Here is a 20122-nt window from a genome sequence, read left to right as displayed (position 1 = left end):
CCTAAGGAAACTGAGGTTCCCTCCTTCCCGGGGCCCCTTTTCATCCTCCCCTGGGCCTAAGAGAAAGGCAGTCGGAACTCCGTTTCCCAGTCGCTACCCAGAAGGCCCCAAAACCGCCTAGGCGGGGGGTTTTCCCCGCGCCCAGGGCTCCCGCTGGTCGCCCTGGCCCCGCCCTCCCCATTGCTTATTGGCCCTTTCGAGCACGAGACCGATACAGGAGTCAGCCAATGGGAGTGGCCCACGGCGCGTCTTTCCCGGGAAAGCGGAGGCGACGCGGAAACCCGGAAGTGCGAGACGCCGACAAGTTGAGGAAGCCAATCGGCTGCGAAGAGGCTGATGGGCCGACCAATGGCGGGCCGCCGAGGGTGGGGCCACGGGCCGGCAGCGGAGGTCCCGGGAGCCGGCCGCCAGCAGAGACTGCGAGCGCTGAGAAGGCGGCAACAGGGCCCCGCAGCGGCGCGAGGTGAGGAGGGGGTGGGCGGGGAAGGGTGCAGCGGGGCAGTGAACCCTGGGTGGGGTTCGGAAAGGGGCGGGCCCCCAGGATGACCTTAGTTCAGTGTCCTCTCAGGTCCTCAGGTTCCCTCTTCCTAGCTAGTGAGCATTGAGATTCGTGCCTCCCAGGAACGCCACTTCCTCCCTGGCAGGCTGCAGCCCGGCCGGAGAGCCCCGACCACCTGGACGGAGCAGTGATCCGCACCGTCTTCTGTACCTCCCCACTAGAGTTTGTACCAAGCCTTTTCAGATGTTCTGTATCGACCAGCCAGGCTCCTCCTGAAACGTCATCAGTTCTGGGTCTTGGTCTAGTACCAGGAGTAGCTGCTTGGGCCCTGGTTGTGAGTTAAGACCTAGGTACTCTAGACACAGATGCACTGGGGATTCGTTCCTGATGCCTGTTTACTTCTTGTGGGTCGTCTGGGTATTGACTTATTCAGTGTGTTAGTTTTCCTCAGTTAAAAAGTTAATGCCAGGGGCAGCTTACCTCGGTGGGATAATGAGTGGGGAGATAAGGTACAGCTGGTACTCAGCTCAGTGCCCAGCACACCATAGTTGCCTAATAAATGCTTACTGTTAGCATGATGGTGCTTGCAGACTGGACCCCTCCACTCCCACTGCCAGCCCCAAGCACCTGCTCATTGTCACAGAGAGCAATCACAGCCTCAGACCCACAACCTGAGTTCCTCTTAAGATACTCAGACTGCGCAAACTCGGCCAGATGCCTGCTGGACAGGCCAGAAAAGGTGTTCAGAGAGGAAACAGTATCGTGGGTAATGTCAGGGCCAGGGCAGGGGGAGGTGGTTGCCCAGGCGGCAATAAGTCAGGCCCCTGAACAGCTGTACTTCTCAAACAAGCCTCAGAACTGCCTTAGTTGTTCTGGACCTGTGTCTTGTGTGTCCAGAACACCCAGTGTTGGGTCTGAGGCCACAGAGATTTGTGCCCAAGTGGGGAGACTAGAGCCATGGGTTCTGCACTGAGGTCCCAAGGCCATCATTTGCTGTCCAAGTGCCTCTGGGCAAGGCCCTTCACTTCCCTGAACCTGTCTCAGCTGCAGAGCCAGGCTTCCGCTTGAATACCACAGGAGAGGTTGTTAAGAGGCTGCCACCAGGGTTCAGCACGGGGTCTGGCACACAGCAAGTGTTTAGTGTTAAGCGGCAGCAGCGTTCCTTTTCAGTCGCACCACCCTGGACGTGACACCCATCTTTGCCTTGCCCCCACCCCCGGTCATCAGTTAGGAGACGTGGGGGCGAGGGGGTAGGTCTCTGAGACTCTGCTGAAGCCAAACCTGTGTCCTGAAGGTGTTGTTCCCGCTTCACCTCCTGCAGGTCCTGCTCTCTCCCAGCCCCCTGTGGATGTGTGTAAGGGGCCTGCCCCTGGGCCCAGATGACACTCATGTCGATGGCTTCGGTGATGGCAGTGACTGAACCAAAGTGGGTCTCGGTCTGGGGCCGCTTCCTGTGGGCGATGCTGCTGAGCATGGTGCTGGGCTCCCTGCTGGCCCTGCTGCTGCCGCTGGGGACAGTGGAAGAACACTGTCTGACTGTGCTCAAGGGCTTCTACCTGCTCAGGAGCAAGCTGGAGCGGGCGCAGCCCGCGGTCACCAGGTGCACCAGGCCATCCACGGAGCTCAGTCTCACCTCCAGGGGTGCGGCGCTGCTGGCGGTCAAGACCAAGGCCTCCCCAGGTAAGACTGGCCATCTCTCAACAGTCGTTGATCCCACAGGTGTTCAGAGGGCCTGCTATGTCCTGTGTGCAGGGCACGTGGTCGCCCTGAGCTCCCAGCTAGACAGGGTGATAGGTGGCCCAGATAGGGGTGGTGCTGTGGAGCAGAGGCAGCCAAGGAAGCGCGCCAGGAAGGCTCCCTGGAGGAGGGGACGCCTGCGGAGACCTGAGGAAGAAGGGGCGAGAGCAGAGTGAGCCAGGTGGGAAGGCTAGGAGGGCGCTGCACCCTTGGACTAAAGGCCACCCAGTAGGTGCGGCTGGCACTGAAGGTGGGAGGGCGGCAGAAAAGGGCCAGGTGTAATGGAGGGTCTGCTTGAAAACCATTAGGTCAAAAGGTCCAGGGATGAGGAGGCCCCCCAGGGCCTAGCAGCAGTGGGGAGCCTTTCACAGTCAGGGTCTAAAGGGGCGGGGGTGGATGCAGGGAGAAGGGACCCACACCTCCAGAAGTCACTAGAGTGGCCACGAGCTGGAGCAGCTGTAGGGGAGGGCCTCCTGATGGGCACTGCGGCCGTCCGGGAGCACGACCGCTCAGAGGGGGCCAGGGCACCCAGCTGACGCCCGCACAGCAGAGAGTGGCTCAGGGACTGAGTGGACAATGACCAGCCTGGGGCCCCACGGGGCTGCAGGGAACAAACCTGTCTACACAGACAGACACACGAAGGGCAGGTTTAGCCTGGCTGGAGGGGGCCCTGAGGCTGTGGGGGAGACAGCCCAAGTGACAGCCCCTCTGAACATTCTCTGCCTGCCCCCATCCTCCCTGACCCGTGTCTCTGGCTCTTTTCTAGCAGGCAAGTTGGAGGCCAAAGCAGCTCTGAACCAGGCCCTGGAGATGAAACGGCAGGGCAAGCGGCAGAAGGCCCACAAGCTCTTCCTGCACGCCCTCAAGATGGACCCGGGCTTTGTGGATGCGCTCAACGAGTTCGGCATCTTCTCGGAGGAGGACAAGGACATCATCCAGGCGGACTACCTGTACACCCGCGCGCTGACCATTGCGCCCCACCATGAGAAGGCGCTGGTCAACCGCGACCGCACGCTGCCGCTGGTGGAGGAGATCGACCAGCGTTTCTTCAGCATCATCGACAGCAAAGTGAAGAAGGTCATGTCCATCCCCAAGGGCAACTCCGCGCTGCGCCGGGTGATGGAGGAGACCTACTACCACCACATCTACCACACGGTGGCCATCGAGGGCAACACCCTCACGCTCTCGGAGATCAGGCACATCCTGGAGACGCGCTACGCGGTGCCGGGCAAGAGCCTGGAGGAGCAGAACGAGGTCATCGGCATGCACGCGGCCATGACGTACGTGAACACGACGCTGCTGTCCCGCGTGGGCTCCGTCAGCATCGGCGACGTGCTGGAGATCCACCGGCGGGTGCTGGGCTACGTGGACCCCGTGGAGGCCGGCCGCTTCCGCACCACGCAGGTCCTGGTGGGCCACCACGTCCCGCCCCCCCCGCAGGAGGTGGAGAAGCAGATGCAGGAGTTCGTGCAGTGGCTCAACTCGGAGGACGCCATGAACCTGCACCCTGTGGAGTTTGCGGCCCTGGCCCACTACAAGCTCGTCTACATCCACCCCTTCATCGACGGCAACGGCAGGACCTCGCGCCTGCTCATGAACCTCATCCTCATGCAGGCGGGCTACCCGCCCATCACCATCCGCAAGGAGCAGCGGTCCGAGTACTACCATGTGCTGGAGGTCGCCAACGAGGGCGACGTGAGGCCCTTCATCCGCTTCATCGCCAAGTGCACGGAGACCACCCTGGACACCCTGCTCTTCGCCACCACGGAGTACCCGGTGGCACTGCCAGAGGCCAGACCCAACCACTCTGGGTTCAAGGAGACGCTACCGGTGAAGCCCTAATCCTGTAAATCCCTCCTTGGTGGCAAGGGATGTCCCAGCGGAGGAAAAAAAAAAAACACATTTCTAGAAACCTAGTCATCTCCCAGAGCAGAAGGAGATGGGTAAGAAACTGAAAACATTCTTTACCTCCAAATGTCTCTTTAAAGAAGAAAACTAAATTATTAAGCCTTGTCCCCAAGATAACTTATAACTGAGCCAAGTTATTTTCCTTTGAGCTGGCACACGTGTGGTGTCTGCTGGTGGCCCTGACCCCTGGGGTGGTCCCAGCAGCTTCGGGGGCATCCATGCTCGTGTGACCAGAACCCAGGTTCTGGAGCAAAATTTGCACTAAGGTGAGGAGTGTGGGCTGAGGCCTGGAGGAGTAACTCCTCCCAGCACTTTCTGGAACCGGCTGAGAGGGTCTGTGCCTCCCTAGGGCGGTCGCAGTTGAGAAAGGACTGAAAGCTTGCTTTCTTACAGGCATTGGCTCCCCTACAGAGAGCTTAGTGTTGTGACTGATCTTACTGGTAGAGCAGACTTCTGAGACAGGAAGCGAGCGTTCACCATGTCTCTAGTTAGACACCTTGCTTAGTCCAAGGAACATGCTTTGAGCCACAGTTGCCAAACGCTGGTACCAGAGGTGGCTGTTTTTCTGATTAAGAACAGGGGTGTGGCTAGCCTGGTTTCTATTGATGTTACTCGTATTCGCAGCAATTCAGACCAGATGTTTTAGTCTAAAGGTTCTCTGGGTTTGTCACCCGACAGTTAAATCCTGCTGCAAATCAAGTGTTAGGACCCACTGAAGACAGATGGCAAGTCAGTGCCAGACAAGTGTTTGTGATGAGTTAGGACGCCGCTCTGTAGGAACCAAGAAACACCCTCGACCGCAGCCAGGAAGCATCCCTCTCGTCCACTTACCTGCCCCACAGCCCCGTCCCCTCGGGGGAAGCAGCATAGATTGCCTTGGCATGGCCTTATTTTTCTAGCAACTTGTAAAAAGATGAAATGTTACATGTAACACATCCACATTGTCATTATGGAGGCAGAGTCTTTTCAATCATTACCTGGCACAGATGCCAACATGACTGCTGCCGCTGAGCCCTGAGGTTGGACACCATCGAGCCCGTTTTCCAGGGGCCGAGCTGGTGATGTCCAACCCTGGACTGTCAGTGTCTGAACGAGGGTGAATGCCCACCGAGTGTCGTGTGAGGAGACAGTTCAGATCCTGACGGTAATGAGCACCCTCTTCTGATAACAAGCAGAGCAGTTTTCTAAAAGATGAGTGAAAAGATGTATGAAATGGCCCCAAAGGAGTTATTCAGACCTTGATAAAAGATATTTTTCTATTTGTATGCCATAAGATATTTCTTGAACCTTAACTCTTCTACCGTTCTGCTTTTTGTAAGCACACCAAGGAAGTGTGATTGAAGGGCTTGCTTTGTGCTAGAGGGAGAGATCTGCACTTTAGCTATATTTGAAGGGTATTATTTTAAGACATTACTAATAAAGTATTTTGTTACATAAATGCCTAAGACTTTTGCTTCCTTCCTCAAGAGATGTTCCCCTCTGTCCTAGGGATGAAGGAGGGACTCTTTCAGAACTTTAGCCCTGTATTGTTGAGAGAGAAAAAAAAGAAAGACCCAAGATGGTAACATCACAAGAAGGAGACACAGAACTGGTTGATTATGCTAACGGGGCTGAACCACTGGCCTTGCACTAAGACTGAAATAACTGAGGTGGTCTTTCATCTGTCCGCTCCCCATCCGTTCCCCTTCCACCCCCCAAGCCAGGGACAACACAAACCCACTCCTGTGTTCCTGAAAATCTCTTTCTTTCTGGAACAGTCGACACCCTGCACCCATTAGGGTCCTGCTCAAGTCTGAAAGGCCCACCTCTAACGAGCTCTGTGTACGCCTGAGAGGACGAAGTGCAGTCAAAGGACTGGAACAGCAGGAGAACACCACCGTTCCCTAGCGCCCCGCGACCTGGATTGAGAGCAGAGGTTCACGGCCCCTCGGTCCCACCTGACCCACAGCCTCTCACCCACAGAACAGGCCTCTGCAGGGGAGTGGATGGCCAGCCACCCCCAGAGAATACAGGCTCTTCCAACAGCTTTAAAACTGCTGCCTGAATTCAAAAACACCTAACAAGCGTTCTGTGCAAAGGATGAGGTACAGAGAACCTACAGATTAAAAGGGTTATTACGAAACAATAGGAAATTGACAATTTGTCTGGATGGCTGACGTTAACACAATTCATGTTTCTAGAAATAATGATAAAACCATGGTCTTCAAGTCCGTAGAGACAGGTGCTCCAATAGTAGGGGTGCTGTGATGTCTGGGGTCTCCCTGTGGGACCCAGGGGGTACAGGAGAGAGGTGGAGATGAAGACGGGCTGAGCAAGGCTGGAGCTCGACAGCAGGCGTGTGGGGCTTAGTTTAGTATTCCGTCTACTTACCTGTTTCAAACGGCCCATTAAAAATGTTACACCAGAAAGTACAGTAAAGCCTGACTGATGCATAGAACCTTTAAAAGCAGATAAATGAGCCGATTTTTCATCACAAAGGAAAGAATTCCGATATTTTCCCCCAGAGTGCCTTTATAAAGTCAGTTTTCCTACTGAACTGGCAACATCACTTTCAAAGGAATAAATGCTGGATAAAAGGGGTAGAAAAGCTGTAAGCGCCCAACTGCTGTAAACTGGAGGTCTCACAGCTGAAATGGTTAAAGCAAAACAGCCGGATCTGACTTACAAAAGGTCTATTTACACATCTATCAGGTAAAGCCAGCTACACCCATTTCAAAATACATATTTGAACACACATTTGAGTACCTTTCTGCAAGAAGTTTTTAAGAGAACTTCAGTTTAATAAACAAAGCTAAATGGAGAGAATTTAAGTTTGCACTTGACATGGTATTTAAACAAAACCAAAGGGCTGAAACCCAGTATTTAGACAAAGAACACAGTTCACTAGTCACTAGGCAAAGAAAATGGTCCATAGCAGATGGCGCGCAAAGTTCCTACACGAAACAAATGTCACAAATATTTTGCTTTGAGGAAACAAAACAATGGGTTGACAAGTCATTTACAAATACATAATATAAAAACGCACAGCCCCCGTGAACAAAACTCCATCAGATGTTTTTTAAGTGATGTCCCCTCCCCACCCCTTTACTAAAATAGGCCATTCTGGTGAATTACTAGCATCTGCCATTTTGTCTTTTAAAAATTAAGAGAGTGACGGGCACATGTGCTGTGCAGGGTGTACGGAAGTGTCTTATAAAAAGGGACCAGAGTTGGCCAAAAATACTTGGACAAGTGGGTCTCAGAACAGTGTGTTCGAGTTTCACTTCTGTTTCTCAGCTCTTTCAAGACACAAAAGTACCTCAGAAAACTACACCCTGCACCCAGCCTATGGAGTGGTGGTTTTCGTCCTCTTGCCCTCAATATGAGGGAGCACTCACAACCTTTTTCCCTGGACACCCTTTTCCAGTCCTGCCTAAACCAGAGGAAGCGTGTGGCCATGCCCTGCACCTGGCCCTGCATGGCCAGGGCCCTGCTGGGCACCAGGCGTCTTCCCGGCCAGCGTGAAGTAAGGCATCTTCCTTCTCACACCGTCCCACTCACTTTCTCAGGAGCAACTTGGCGAAGTCGGCATTGGACATCTTGGGAGCCTCAGTGGTGGCCGGGGTGGCGCCTGCCGGCGGGACGGCAGGGCCGTTCTCAGCCTGGGCGGTGCCGGCGCTGGGGCGCTGCAGGGCGCGAGGCAGCAGAGAGAGCTGGGTCCTCCCCTTCCCCCGCCTGGAAGAGCAAACACTGCATGGACCTCCCAAAGCGACAACTGGTGGCGTGAGCCAGGCCGGTCCTGGACCACCCCAACACAAAAGGTGAAAAGCAACACACAAGAAGGCTGAGACGGGCCCTGAGCTCCCCGACTCTGGCTATCAGAGGACAGTGACTTTAACAAACTCCACCTTTTCCACAACTTTTTGGCCAGGGCCACGCATGTGCAACATGGTCACACGCGTAGGGTGGACGGAACGGCTGTGACCGTACAGACCTCACCAGACAACCTTGCAACCTCGCTGCCTCATGCCCATGGCTGAGGACACAGCTCTGCTGGGGTCACAGTTGGCGAACACCTGGCTGTCAGGTTTGGGACCCACACACATGGATCCACCTGCCAAAGGGGACTTCAGAGTGACCACCATCTTTAAAAAAATCTTTTAAAACTTAAATAAACCACTGGTGTAAACCAGCGCAGACGAGAGAGGGCCCACTTCTGGGCTGGCCCTCGGCATGGACTTGGTGGGGAACCCCTGCCCCGGGATGGAGCAGGCAGGCCTGACCCTCCACCTAACTCACTGCCCTAGAGGGAAACAGGGTCACTGTGGTGCCACAAGGCCGCACCAGCGCACACGACACTTACGCCCCGTAGACCTGCCGCGGCAGCAGGGCACTCCCCGAGGCTCTCCTCGCCTCCGGCTTCTCCGGAACCTTCCTCTGCGGCGGGTTGCTGATGGCCACTTTGATGACGTTCTCCCTGATGGTCATGCCGTCCATCTTCAGGACGGCCTGCGACGCCTGTGATTCGTTCTCGTACTCCACGTAGGCCAGGCCCTGAGGGTGTGTGAGGCCCGGCCAGTCAGCGCTGCAAGCCAGGACGCGGCTCCCCACTCAGGGCCCCAGGCCGGTTCAGAGAGCCCCTCCCTTGGCCTATAGGTTCCTTCCCTGCCCGAGTCTCCCCTATTTCTGCAACTGACCATAACTTCAGACAACTCATCAACTTCTATGCACCAAGTGCCAGAGATGGGCCAGCATAAACCCAGCAATGCCCATATATTCGTCAGCTCTCAATTAACCTGGAAAAACGTGAAGGGGCCTCTCTCAAACCAAACTCTTCTTAAACAACTACTCAAAACGTGGTCAAGGATTTCACAGGAAGTTGAGGAACCAGAGGGGAGAACACGGCAAGGAGGACACCAGGGCAGGGATTCGGGGAGATGCCGGAGGCCTCGTGAAGAGGGGTCCGGGCGGGAGGAAGCAGACTGCAAAGGGGGGCACCACACCCCAAGGCCCCACAGCCTGGGGCCGCACTGGAGCCCCTGCTCATTTGTGGTAGCTTTTCTTGCAACGCCTTTTTCTTTTCAGTGTAGTTATGCACATACAAGTTAACCTGACCCCAAATGGAAAGAGCCTAGTGCACCTATCCTTCTGCTAACTTCTTGTCTGTTTCTTAGCAGACAAACCAGAAACCACTCTAGAACCAAGTAATCTGAACAGAGGCTCCCCCGGGCTCCAGGCTCAGACACCGACCTTGGGTTTCCCGGCCCGGTTAGTGACCAGCCGGATGTCCTTCACGGTGCCATGGGCCTTGCAGATCTCCTCGAGTTCCTCTTTGGTGCAGGAGAAGGGCAGGCCCGACACGAACAGCTTGTGTTTCTCCAGGGCAGTGCTGTACCTGAACACCTGTGGAGGAGAGAGAGGATTCACACCCCGGGCCCAGCCCAGCTCCCCACACCGCAGGGTCAGGCCTCATCCACAGGCTGGGCCAGAGCTGGCTCTGGGTGCGAAGAACTGCCCACTCGCCCTGGGCAAGTCCCTCACTTCTTGAAGCCTTCACGTCCTCCTCTCGAAAACAGCCAGAATAAAGGCCGCCATTCTCCGAGTCTGGGTGAGGGTCGAAAGGTAACACACCAGATGCTGGGCGCAGCCCCGTCACGCCTAACCACCCCACGGCAAGGAGCTGTTACACGGCGCCTACTGTCAACATCACTTGTCAACATCAGCAACTCAAGTGACCAGCCCCAAGTACAGACCTCAGCGAACCAGCTCTGAATGGACCCAGTTAATTCAGGCATTTCACTCCGAACAAACATTCCACTTAGATTCTAAAGACAGGGGGCAAAGGGCATTTAGTCTGTCCCACTGCAACCTATGGAAAGGTGGGCTTACCCCCCATACCAACCTTGAAGTCGGGGTTTTTGCTCTTGTCCACACAGGGGGAGACGAACATGGGCCGGCCCTCAACACTCTGCCGGTCCAGCTGGAGCGCCTGCAGAGCCGCCGCCTCCTCTCTGAACTCCACGTAGCAATAGCCGCGGAAGTCGCCGCGGTTACTGAAGATGGGGCGCACCTCGACCACATCCCCGCAGGCCTCAAAGAGCGGCCGGAGAGTGGCGGCCGGCTCCCCAAGCCCATAGGGCAGGTTGCTGACAAAGACGGTGACGCCGTCCTTGCTGCTGTCGTGCGGCACCTTGGGCACGTCCCTCCGCCGGGCGCCCACCCGCACCTCCTTCAGCTCCAAGGGGGGCTCTGTGGCCGTGGGGGCGCTGCTCCCGGAAAGGTTGGCTTCAGAGCCCGGCTCCGCTTCCCCGGCAGGAGGAACGCTATTCTCCACCCTCCTGCGCTTGGAGGGCTGCTCTGTGGGCCGTCAGGGGAAAGGATGGTTAGGTAATGGTCTCCTGGCACTGAGCTGAGCCAGGGTGCGCCAAGCAGGGAGACAGCTCTCCCCACCAGACACCGGGACCCATGGGGACGCCAGGGTGCACGCCCCCCACCCTCTGCCAGGTCTCTCCCAACCCTCCCAGCACACCCCACTCCTTGCCTGGCCCCAGTGACATCTGGGGGAGGGGACAACTCAGGTGCAAGTGACATCCTAAACGCTCATCGTCCATGCTCAACCATACAAGAGGTCAAGGTTGGAGGTCTCCACACTGTCCGGGCAAATCCCTAGGACCCCTCCCGGAAAGCCCAGGGCAGAGATGGGGATGGAGCCCAGGGGCCACATGTAAACAAGCACCTCAGTGACCCAGAAGTGCATACTCCCCAGGCCAACCCAGAAGTGGTACAGAGCACTAGCTCCTCCCCACATTCATGACTGTCCCATGTCCTTCCACAGAGCTTAACAACAACACTCTACTCCAACCAACACTCCCCAGTGCCGCCAGGGGGACGGGACTGAAACCGACCAGCGTGGGCCGCCTGCTGCCAGACCTTTCTGTCAGTTCCCCACTGCCCTCCAGATGGGGCCTACCCACTGCACTCTGCATTCTAGAGCACTGATGGGCGGGCTGCCGGCCTCACCGACCCCAGCACCCAGCCCCCACCAGGGTCAGGCCCAAGGCTGCAGGGAACAGCGGGCCATGCTGTGCTCTGCGGGCCCCGGCCCCCTCTCTGGACACTCGTCGCCCTCCCCTGATGCCCGGGTGCAGCACCACTGCCCACGAGGGAGGAGCCTCACCATCTCCGGCAGCCCACGGGACCCAGTGCTTTCCCCGGGGGGCCCAGCCCCCTCTCTGGACACTCGCTCGCCCCCACTGATGCCCGGGTACAGCGCCACTGCCCACGGGGGAGGCGCCTCACGGTCTCCGGCAGCCCGCTGGCCCCAGTGCTTTCCCCACCCTCCGCCGTGACTCTCACCCACAGCTCCCCGAGCCCCCGTGACACGTCACTGTGGTCACAGGTCCCCTGTGCCTCCCCTTGCTACACCAGGACCCCAAAAGAGCAGTGAGCTACCCACGATCACTTCTGAGGGCCCCAAGAAATGAACGATAACTCCGTCACTTTTGACCCCGGCTGACAGCTCCGCACCGGGAAAATGCTGAGCCTCCTTTCGCGTCTAGAGACCACTCTTTACCTTGACCGAGTTGGCCGAAATAAATCTAACCCACAACTGCCCACACGTGAAATGGCAGGGGTGACAGAAACACAGTCCGGAAAATTCAACAACTCAAACCACCAAGTGGGAGTCAAGTGTCGGTGGCGGGGTGGGGGGAGGGCAGGGGGGTGTACAGTACAGGCACAGGGCAGGGCTGCAGCCAGGTGCCAGGGCCTGAGGGCACAGAAACGTCCACACCTGGTGAGGAGGGGAGGGAAAGTCCGCAGCGGGGGAGAAGGCAGGCGCCGCTCAGGAAGGGGATGGCGGTCCCCGGTGTGCCGGCAGGGGTGGCACCTGGTACAGGCCTGGGAGCCGAGCAGGGGAGGGGGGCGCCACCAGGTGGAGGCGAGGCGGTGGCAGGGAAGGCGGCGGGCACTTCGCCTGTTACTCGCTCTACTGTGTCCTGCTCTGTGCCACCCCATGTAGCCCGCCAGGCTCCCTGTCCATGGGGCTCTCCAGGCAAGATACTGGAGTAGGTTGCTCCTTCCCCAGGGATCTTCCCGACCCAGGGACCAAACCCACGCCTCCCGCACTGACAGGGCAATTCTGTATGATCTGAGCCACCAGGGAAGCCCGCTGGGACCTTATCCTCAAACGGTTCCAGAATGAAGTTCTCTGTGCTGTTCGGCACCCTGTCTGGAGGTCTAGGATGTCCCAGGTATGAAAGTCCTGCCAGGCCTTACCTTCCTCATCGTCGCCCCACTCCTTTTCATCATCCTCATCGGCTCTGTGCTTGTCCGCCCCTCTGATCTTTTTCTTCTTCTTCAATGCTTTCTTCTCGGCCCGGGCCCTCTTCCGTTGCTCAACCTTTTCTTCCTCTTGCTGGGCAAGGGCTGCTTCCTTCTCTGCAGCCTGGAAGGTCGGGACACGATGTGTCACTGGATGCGGCTGTTACACGAAGTCCACTGACTTGTGACAGGAGAGGTGAGCACACCAGGAGGTTGGCCACCCCCAGGAGACCAGGAAGGGCGTGGGGCGGGGGGGGCGGGGCGGGTCAGGGGCTAAGTTCCACCTTTCCAGGCCCTTAAGGAGCTGCATCTCAAGTCTACAGTGTGTCTCCCAAGATCCCCAGGAATGACTCACCAGTAAAAAGAAAAACATCTATAAAACGGGCCCTGACTCATCTGGGGGCACTCACGCTCCAACCACTAGGCTACACCAGTCAGGCTCCTTTTTTATCTTCTTCATCTATTTCAGTAACCTTTAAGTACCCCACTACCTAAAGGATTTACTATTGGGGTTAACGTTTTAAGCCAATCTAAAAAAAAAAAAGATAGTCTTAAACACTGATCTCATAGTTAACACACTGAATAAAATACACTTCTTAGAGGATGACCCCAAAGGTTTTAACAAGGAACATTCATACCAAACAGTCAAAATCACTATCAGAATTTTAAATCCACTATACTCCAATAAGAAATTTAAAAAAAAAAAAAAAGCTTTCAGAGGTTCAAAGACTTGAAACAAAGAGCATCATTACCTTAATTCTCTGCTCGTTAACTCGAGCTAGTCGCGTTTCGGTTTTCTGAACAGCTATATCCCAGTCTTCTAAAGTACCTTGAGGGGAAGGAGAAGCAAAGTTTCACTTCTCTGGATTTTGAAGGATATAAAAATATAGAATTGTCTCAATTTCCCCACACCTCCAAGAGAGAGCTCTTCCATCAAACAGTAACAACTGGAGAATCGGTTTTCCATTTTAAGATTTCATTTGTGTAGGTTTCAAGTTTCAGAACGCAAACAGTTCTTCCAGGTGTGTTTAGATCACTCCTTCTCTTAGAAAAGAGACTTGAAACCAGACTAGATTCTATTACAAGCTCTCAGTGGCAAAGATTAGTGAAAACGTTCTAATGCAAAAGGTACAAAACATTTGTATTAAGATCAAAAGATTATTTTAAGAGCTCCTCAGATGATAAAAGCTGAGGTGTTTTTCTTACTGATGCTGCTGTTTAGGTGTCTATTTCCAGTTCTAAGGGACTCACAGTACCCAAAATCCAGACTAATGCCCGCGGAAACTGTATACGGAGGCTCTGAAATTCACCAGGGAGGCACACGTGATCAGAAAGCAGTCTCGCCATGGGCCTCACCGCGCTGTGCTGGAACACAGGCTCTACTGATCCAAGGGAGCTCCTGGCAACACCCGGAGACGGTTCTGCTCGTCAGGACTGGGGGCAGGAAGAGCATCCCTGGTACCCAGCAGGGAAGAGCGGGTCCAGGGAAGCTGCGCATGACAGCAGCGCCCTGTCCCCCAAGAGGCCTGTGCTAGAGCCCCGTCACGGGTCCCTCTGCACGTGGAGAGTGAGAAGGGCAGCGGGACTCACCGCATGATGGTCTCATTGCAGAGGCCCCTAGAGGGGGGAGCCGTAAACACACGTGTCCTTACACCTACAGCCCTGCAACCACACTGGCCTCAGGAACAAGGCCCAAGCCCAAGGCAGCACTGAGGTCCCCACCTTCTGTCCTCTCCATGGTGAGCAACACCTCACAGACGTGCTCCGGGTAGTCGCTGGTGCACTGGACGGCCCGGTGCAGAGCCTTCCTGCAGTGCTGCGTGTCACCGTGGGCCCTGGGGCAGAAAACACAGAGTTGGGGCCACAGGGACCCAGCGGAACACATGGGCGGGGGGCACCCTCGCACAGCTAACGCCACGGCAGCAAAGCCTAGCGTCACCTTCAGCTCTGAGGAGACACCACACTCTTCGTGCCAATGGTTTTAATGCTTCCTCCTTATCCCAGAAAGCTCCCTGGTCAAACCTGAAGGCTTTCTTCTAGACCACTCTTCCCCTCAGAAGCCAGGGCACCTGCGAACAGCGGTCCACAGCCAGGCCTTCTGCTTTCGCGTGTGCAAGGTGTGTGGGAGGACCCAAGAGCTGGGGTGATAGGGGAAAGGCCCCAGAGAGACTCTAGGATGCCATCCCCCTTGAGGGGAAAGCCACCAACACAGCGACTATCAGGTTTTGTGCCCAGGGTCACAAAAATCTTCCCACACTGACATGAAATGAGATACTGCTCAACACAATAGTTACAAAACAATACTCTCTTCACCCCAACCGTTATAAGACACTATATTCTCCTGTTTAAAAAATAAACATACATAAACATTGTAAACACACATTAGGACACTAAGAAAAAACTCAGGGCAACGGTTCTCAAAGTATGATCCGTGGACGCCTAGGGGTCTCCAAGACCCTTTCAGGAGCTCTGCAAAGTCAAAACTACTTTCATTTATATACCGACATACTTTTATTGGACTTTTTCGCTGTGCTGACATTTGGACTGAGGCTGCCAAAGCTACAGTGGCCCTTGGCACAAATCAAGACAGTGCACACTGATGATAGTCTGGGTGACAAACGGAAAGCACACATTAAGCACCTCTTCACACCCAAGTACAGTGGTTGGAGCAAAGAAGTATCAGGTTACTGTCGGAGCTGCAAGCTGGACTACTTCCTTTTTTTTCATGGAACATCATTTTCACTTGAGAAAACAGCTGAGTGACAAAAACTACAGTGACTCAAGATGTGTGTATTTGCCAGACATTTTCAAAAATTAATGAAGTGAGCCTGTCACTTCCAGAAAAACCACTGAAGAGTTTTTGTGGACTGATAAAACTGGGGCTTTCAAGTGAAAACCACAACTTGGAAAACCTGCATCTGCCACTGTGAGTTTGACAGCCTCCTACTTTAAAGACCTTTCTGTGAAGATCAGTGCAGATATGAACAAATGGGATAATCAGATGCGTCAATATTTAGAAGAGCTGCAGAACTTGATGGGTCAGCATTTTCTATACACACAACGCATGTCATGGAATCCTGCGTGGGTAAAAAGGTCTGCTCAGTGCAAGACAGACCACTGGATGTTAACAGAACAGTCTCATAGTCTCCAATGAAAACGTCACCACGGAGAGGGTGCAGAACCAGACAGGAGAATCCAGCTGTCTGCTACTGAGCCAGATTAGAGAAATTTGTAAAAGGTATAAAACCAGACCACTTTCTCACTATGTTACTTTGGGGTCCGGAAAGCAGTCATTTCTTATAAAAACACATTATTTTTGTTTAATGTCTTTACAGTGAACTTTAAATGAATAAAAGGTTTTTTAAATTTTTCAGTTTCATTTTCTAATATGGTAAATGTTAATAAATATACCTCACATAAACAAAAGCTCTTGAGGTGGTCCTGAGACCAAAACATTTGAGACCCACGGATCTAGTGGAATACTCAACAAGCTTTAATTATGGCCATCTCTGGGGAAGGATTTTAAGAAACTTTCTATCTCACATTCTGTAAATGTTCTATTTTAACTTGAGCACATATTATTTTTTTAAATCGGGGAGGCAAAATATTCGAAACAGAAAAAAAATGGTTAGTGACATGCAATGCCTAAGAGTTGGACAGGACTAAGCAACTAAATAATGAAACACAAATGGACATACAGTGGAGGTGATGAATAGATTCAAGGAGTCAGATCTAGTGAGCAGGCTGCCTGAAGAACTATGGACGGAGGTCCATAATACTGTGCAGAGGCAGCGAATAAACCGTCCCAAAGACAAGGAAGGCACAGTGGTCGTCTGAGGAGGCTTTACAAGTAGCCGAGGAAAGAAGAGAAGTGAAAAGCAAGGGAGAAAGGGAAATGTACACCCAACTAAATGCAGAGCTTCAGGGAATAGCAAGGAGAGACAAGACAGCCTTCTTGAAAGAATGATGCCAAGAAAAAGAGGAAAACAGAAAGAGTAAGACGAGAGATCTCTTCAAGAAAATTGGCAATATCCAAAGACCATTTCATCCAAAGATGGGCACAATAAAGGACAGAAATGGTAAAGACCTAATAGAAGCAGAAGTGATGAAGAAGAGATGGAAAGAATACACAGAAGAACTGTACAAAACAGATTTTAATGACCCAGATAACCACAACGGTACACTCTCTCACCAGAGCCAGACATTCTGGAGTGTGAAGCAAAGTGGGCCTTGGGAAGTACTGCTGTCAATAAAGCTAGAGGAGGTGATGGAATTTCAGAAGAGCTATTTAGAATCCTAAGAGAGGACTCTGTTGGCTGCACTCAATACGTCAGCAAATTTGGAAGACCCAGCAGTGGCCTCAGGACTGGAAAAGGTCAACCCTCACCCCAATTCCCAACAGAGCAGTATTAAAGAATGTTCAAACCACAGGACAACTGTACTCACTTCCCATGCTAGTAAGGTTACACTTAAAATCCTCCAAGCTAGGCTTCAGCATTATGTGAACTGAGAACTTTCAGATGTTCAAGCTGGGTTTAGAAAAGGTGGAGGAACCAGAGATCAAATTGTCAACATTGACTAGATCATAGAGAAAGCAAGGGAATTCCAGAAAAACACCTACCTCTTGTTTCACTGATTATGCTAAAGCCTTTGACTTGTGGATCATAACAAACTATGGAAAACTCTTAAAAAGAGATGGGAATACCAAACCATCTTACCTGTCTCCTGAGAAACCTGTCAAGAACAAACAGTTAGAATTTAGAACCCTCTATGAACAACTGACTGGCTCAGGATCGAGAAAGGAGTACAGGACAGTTGACTGTCACCCTGTTTATCTAACTTTTCACAGAGCACATCATGAGAAACACCAGGCTGCACTGAGTTACAAGCTGGAACCAAGATTGCTGGGAGAAGTATCAACAACCTCAGATGCAGATGATACCATTCTAATGGCAGAAAGCCAAGAGGAAGAACTAAAGATCCTTTTGATAAGGGTGAAGAGGGAGAGTGAAAAGGCCGGCCTGAAACTCAATTATTAAAAAACTAAGGTCATGGCATCTGGTCCCAACACTTCATGGCAAACAGAGGGGAGAAGAGGGAAGCAGTGACAGATTTCCTCTTCTTGGGCTCTAAAAAAAAAATCACTGCAGATGGTGACTACAGCCATGAAATCAGACGCAGCAGCTTCTTGGCAGGAAAGGTATGACAAACCTAGACAGTGTGTTACAAAGCAAACACATCACTTTGCCGACAAAATTAAAAATAGTCAAGACCACGGTCTTTTCATAGTCCTGTATGGATGTAAGAGCTGGACAATAAGACAGAGCACCGAAAAATTGATGCTTTTGAACTGTGGTGCTGGAGAAGACTCTTGACAGACCCTTGGAAAGCAAAGAGATCAAACCAGTCAATCTTAAAGGATATCAACACTGAATTCTTTTTGGAAGGACTGATGCTGAAGCTGAAGCTCCAATACTTTTAGAGTACCTGATGCAAACAGCTGACTCATTGGAAAAGCCCCTGATGCTGGAAAAGACTGAACGCAGAAGGAGAAGGGGGCAACAGAGAATGAGATGGTTAGATGGCATCACCGATTCAATGGACATGAACTTGGACAAACTGCGGGAGGTGGTGATGGACAGGGAAGCCTGGCATGCTACAGTCCATAGGGTCTCAAACAGTGGGACAACTGAACACTTGGCAACTGAACACCACCACCATCCAAGATATACTGAATTTAAAAGCTGATCTTATTCTTTATATCTTCCCTCATGCTATAAACATCAGTTAAAATAATTTTAGAGATTGAGAGTATGTATACTGTAATTGCATCACCATTTCTTAAAAATTTAAGCACAGGAAGGTCTCAAAGAACATATTCAAACTATTAGCAAACTGGTTTTATGTGGGTCTGTCACTGAAAAAAATTTAGGGGTTTTTCCCCTCTTTGCTTTTCAGTATTTTTAACTATAGACAAAGCAAACATGAAAAAAAATATACAGCTCCCCAAGAAGTCAAATAAAATATTCATGTCCCCAGATCAAAACAAACCAATATAAGTGGCAAGTAACACATGGCCGTAAGAAGAGCCCAGGCACGGAATATCATGTGTAGTTCTCTAGAGCCCACCCAACAAGCCCAGGCACAGAGAGGCAGGACCGTAAAGGGAGCGGCGCCCGCGAGCAGCAGTCTGAGCTGTACGGGCGGGGTTGGGGCACAAGCGCCGAGGACAGTCACACCTGACAAGCGCCTCCCCTCACCCCGGGCCCGTTACCTCTCCAGGTTGTAATACTCGAGCCACATGTTGGCGAACTTGGCGTTCCCTCTGGTCATGATGCTGTCCCAGAGCTCTCGCGCTTTCTGCATGTTGTTGCAGAGTCGAGCCTGAACGCATGAACAGACCAAGTTAGGAAAGGACTCCGGCCTGACGACGTCAACACCCGTTACAGAACATACTTCAGACACTGTGCTGAAAACCCCCCAACCCAGAACTGTTTGTGCTACTCAGCTCCTCAGACACTGCCAGGCGCCGCGCCCGCCCCCCCGGTAACAGCCCGGCCCAAGCACCCGGCCTTTCCGCAGCGTCAAGCCTCAGGCTGTCTGCCTACGTTCACCGTGAGAACCACACGAGCGAGCACACAGGCACTGAGGACAGTGCTGGCCAGGCATCTGATTTTATTTTTGTCAAGCCTTCACTCTGCGTGTTTCATCCGAAGGCCCAGGCAGGGACAGAAAGAGCACCAGGAGCTGACGCTGCCTTAACTTCTGCGCCTCGGCTGCTGCACCCTTAACACGGTTCAGCACAGCCATCCCATCCACCACCAACTCAACACCGGACCCCCTCAGAGAAGAGGACACAGGGGCCAAGTCCACGTCCCACTCACCATGGGGTCCACGATCCGGCAATAATATTCAGCTCATCATATCCACTATCATCTGTCTCCCACATTAGTTTCAAGTCTTTCTAGCACAGGGACAGGGTCTATCTCATCCCCAGCCCACAGCGAAAGGCATGGCAAACTGCTCACGCCTAGAACACGCTCATCACTGGGGCCCGGAGCGGGAGAGAAGTAACACACGAGTGAGCACCTGGCGTGCAGACAACTGCTGCGCAACTTGGCTGGGAGCCTGGATGCCGCCGGATATCAACAAACACGCGTCAAGCGAGGTAACCAACGCAGAGCCCTGAAGGGCCTAGGTGGTCATCTGGGACCCCAACTCAGCTTCAGCCACACTATCGGACAAAGGTCCTGCAAAGGTGGATGAAGCTGACAGGTCTGTTAAAACATTTACCTCAATCCGAGCCCAGTTCTGCATGATGAGGCAGCTCGGATCTCCACTTTCATTGAAACCTTGAAGAAGAGTAGCAGACAAAATTAGAAAGTAACCAAGGGACTTCTCCCTGCTGGTCTAGTGGTTATGAATCCATCTTGCAACACAGGGGACATGGGTTCAATCCCTGGTTGGGGAACTAAGATCCCACATGCTTCAGGGCATCTAAGCCCGAGGTCCACAACTAGAGTCTGTTATGGACTCAACACATCGCACAACACAGCATGTTGCAACTAAGATCCAACACAGGCAAATGAATAAACATTAAAAGCAAAGAGAATAGCGGAGAGGCAAACCGCCTTGGCCTGAAGAGACCCCAGGACCAGACGAGGAAGCACGGGCGGG

At 53.1% G+C, this 20122-nt stretch overlaps 2 protein-coding genes across 6 annotated transcripts in view; one reads left to right on the top strand and one right to left on the bottom strand.

Moving 5' to 3' along the window:
• The first annotated feature begins 393 nt into the window (after positions 1–393).
• On the top strand, positions 394–5895 carry FICD (FIC domain protein adenylyltransferase). Of its 3 annotated transcripts, XR_008200799.1 has the most exons (4): positions 394–463; positions 1821–2179; positions 3003–4179; positions 5633–5895. XR_008200799.1 is itself a non-coding variant. In XM_052654426.1 (3 exons), exons 2-3 carry the CDS (start codon positions 1879–1881, stop codon positions 4076–4078), a joined length of 1374 nt encoding a protein of 457 aa, XP_052510386.1. In that variant the 5' UTR covers positions 394–463; positions 1821–1878; the 3' UTR covers positions 4079–5573. The 3 variants fall into 3 exon arrangements, 2 of the variants coding, with proteins under 2 accessions (XP_052510386.1, XP_052510385.1); XM_052654426.1 differs by lacking the exon at positions 5633–5895 and having other exon boundaries at positions 3006–5573; XM_052654425.1 differs by lacking the exon at positions 5633–5895 and having other exon boundaries at positions 3003–5573.
• A 994-nt stretch (positions 5896–6889) lies between these two features.
• The window catches only part of SART3 (spliceosome associated factor 3, U4/U6 recycling protein), a 40080-nt gene continuing 26847 nt past the window's right edge, over positions 6890–20122 (bottom strand). For all 3 annotated transcript variants that reach the window (XM_052655113.1, XM_052655114.1, XM_052655115.1), the window contains exons 11-19: positions 19739–19797; positions 18720–18829; positions 14168–14280; positions 13198–13274; positions 12401–12569; positions 10026–10480; positions 9374–9526; positions 8487–8677; positions 6890–7858 (exon numbers count right to left, since the gene is read on the bottom strand). In XM_052655113.1, coding sequence (XP_052511073.1) covers positions 7681–7858; positions 8487–8677; positions 9374–9526; positions 10026–10480; positions 12401–12569; positions 13198–13274; positions 14168–14280; positions 18720–18829; positions 19739–19797 — 1505 coding nt within the window. In that variant the 3' untranslated portion in view covers positions 6890–7680. The remainder of the gene's footprint in view (positions 7859–8486; positions 8678–9373; positions 9527–10025; positions 10481–12400; positions 12570–13197; positions 13275–14167; positions 14281–18719; positions 18830–19738; positions 19798–20122) is intronic.

The sequence above is a fragment of the Budorcas taxicolor genome, chromosome 17, assembly GCF_023091745.1.
Source record: "Budorcas taxicolor isolate Tak-1 chromosome 17, Takin1.1, whole genome shotgun sequence".
Lineage (NCBI taxonomy): Eukaryota > Metazoa > Chordata > Mammalia > Artiodactyla > Bovidae > Budorcas > Budorcas taxicolor.
This window is presented reverse-complemented; position numbering and strand designations above follow the sequence as displayed.

What these genes read in the sequence shown, in the direction of transcription:
- FICD (XM_052654425.1), top strand. Translation starts at nt 1,879, where the DNA reads ATGACACTCATGTCGATGGCTTCGGTGATGGCAGTGACTGAACCAAAG. An exon ending in CAAGACCAAGGCCTCCCCAG is followed by an intron (nt 2,180 to 3,002) that starts GTAAGACTGGCC and finishes GCTCTTTTCTAG; the next exon opens with CAGGCAAGTTGGAGGCCAAA.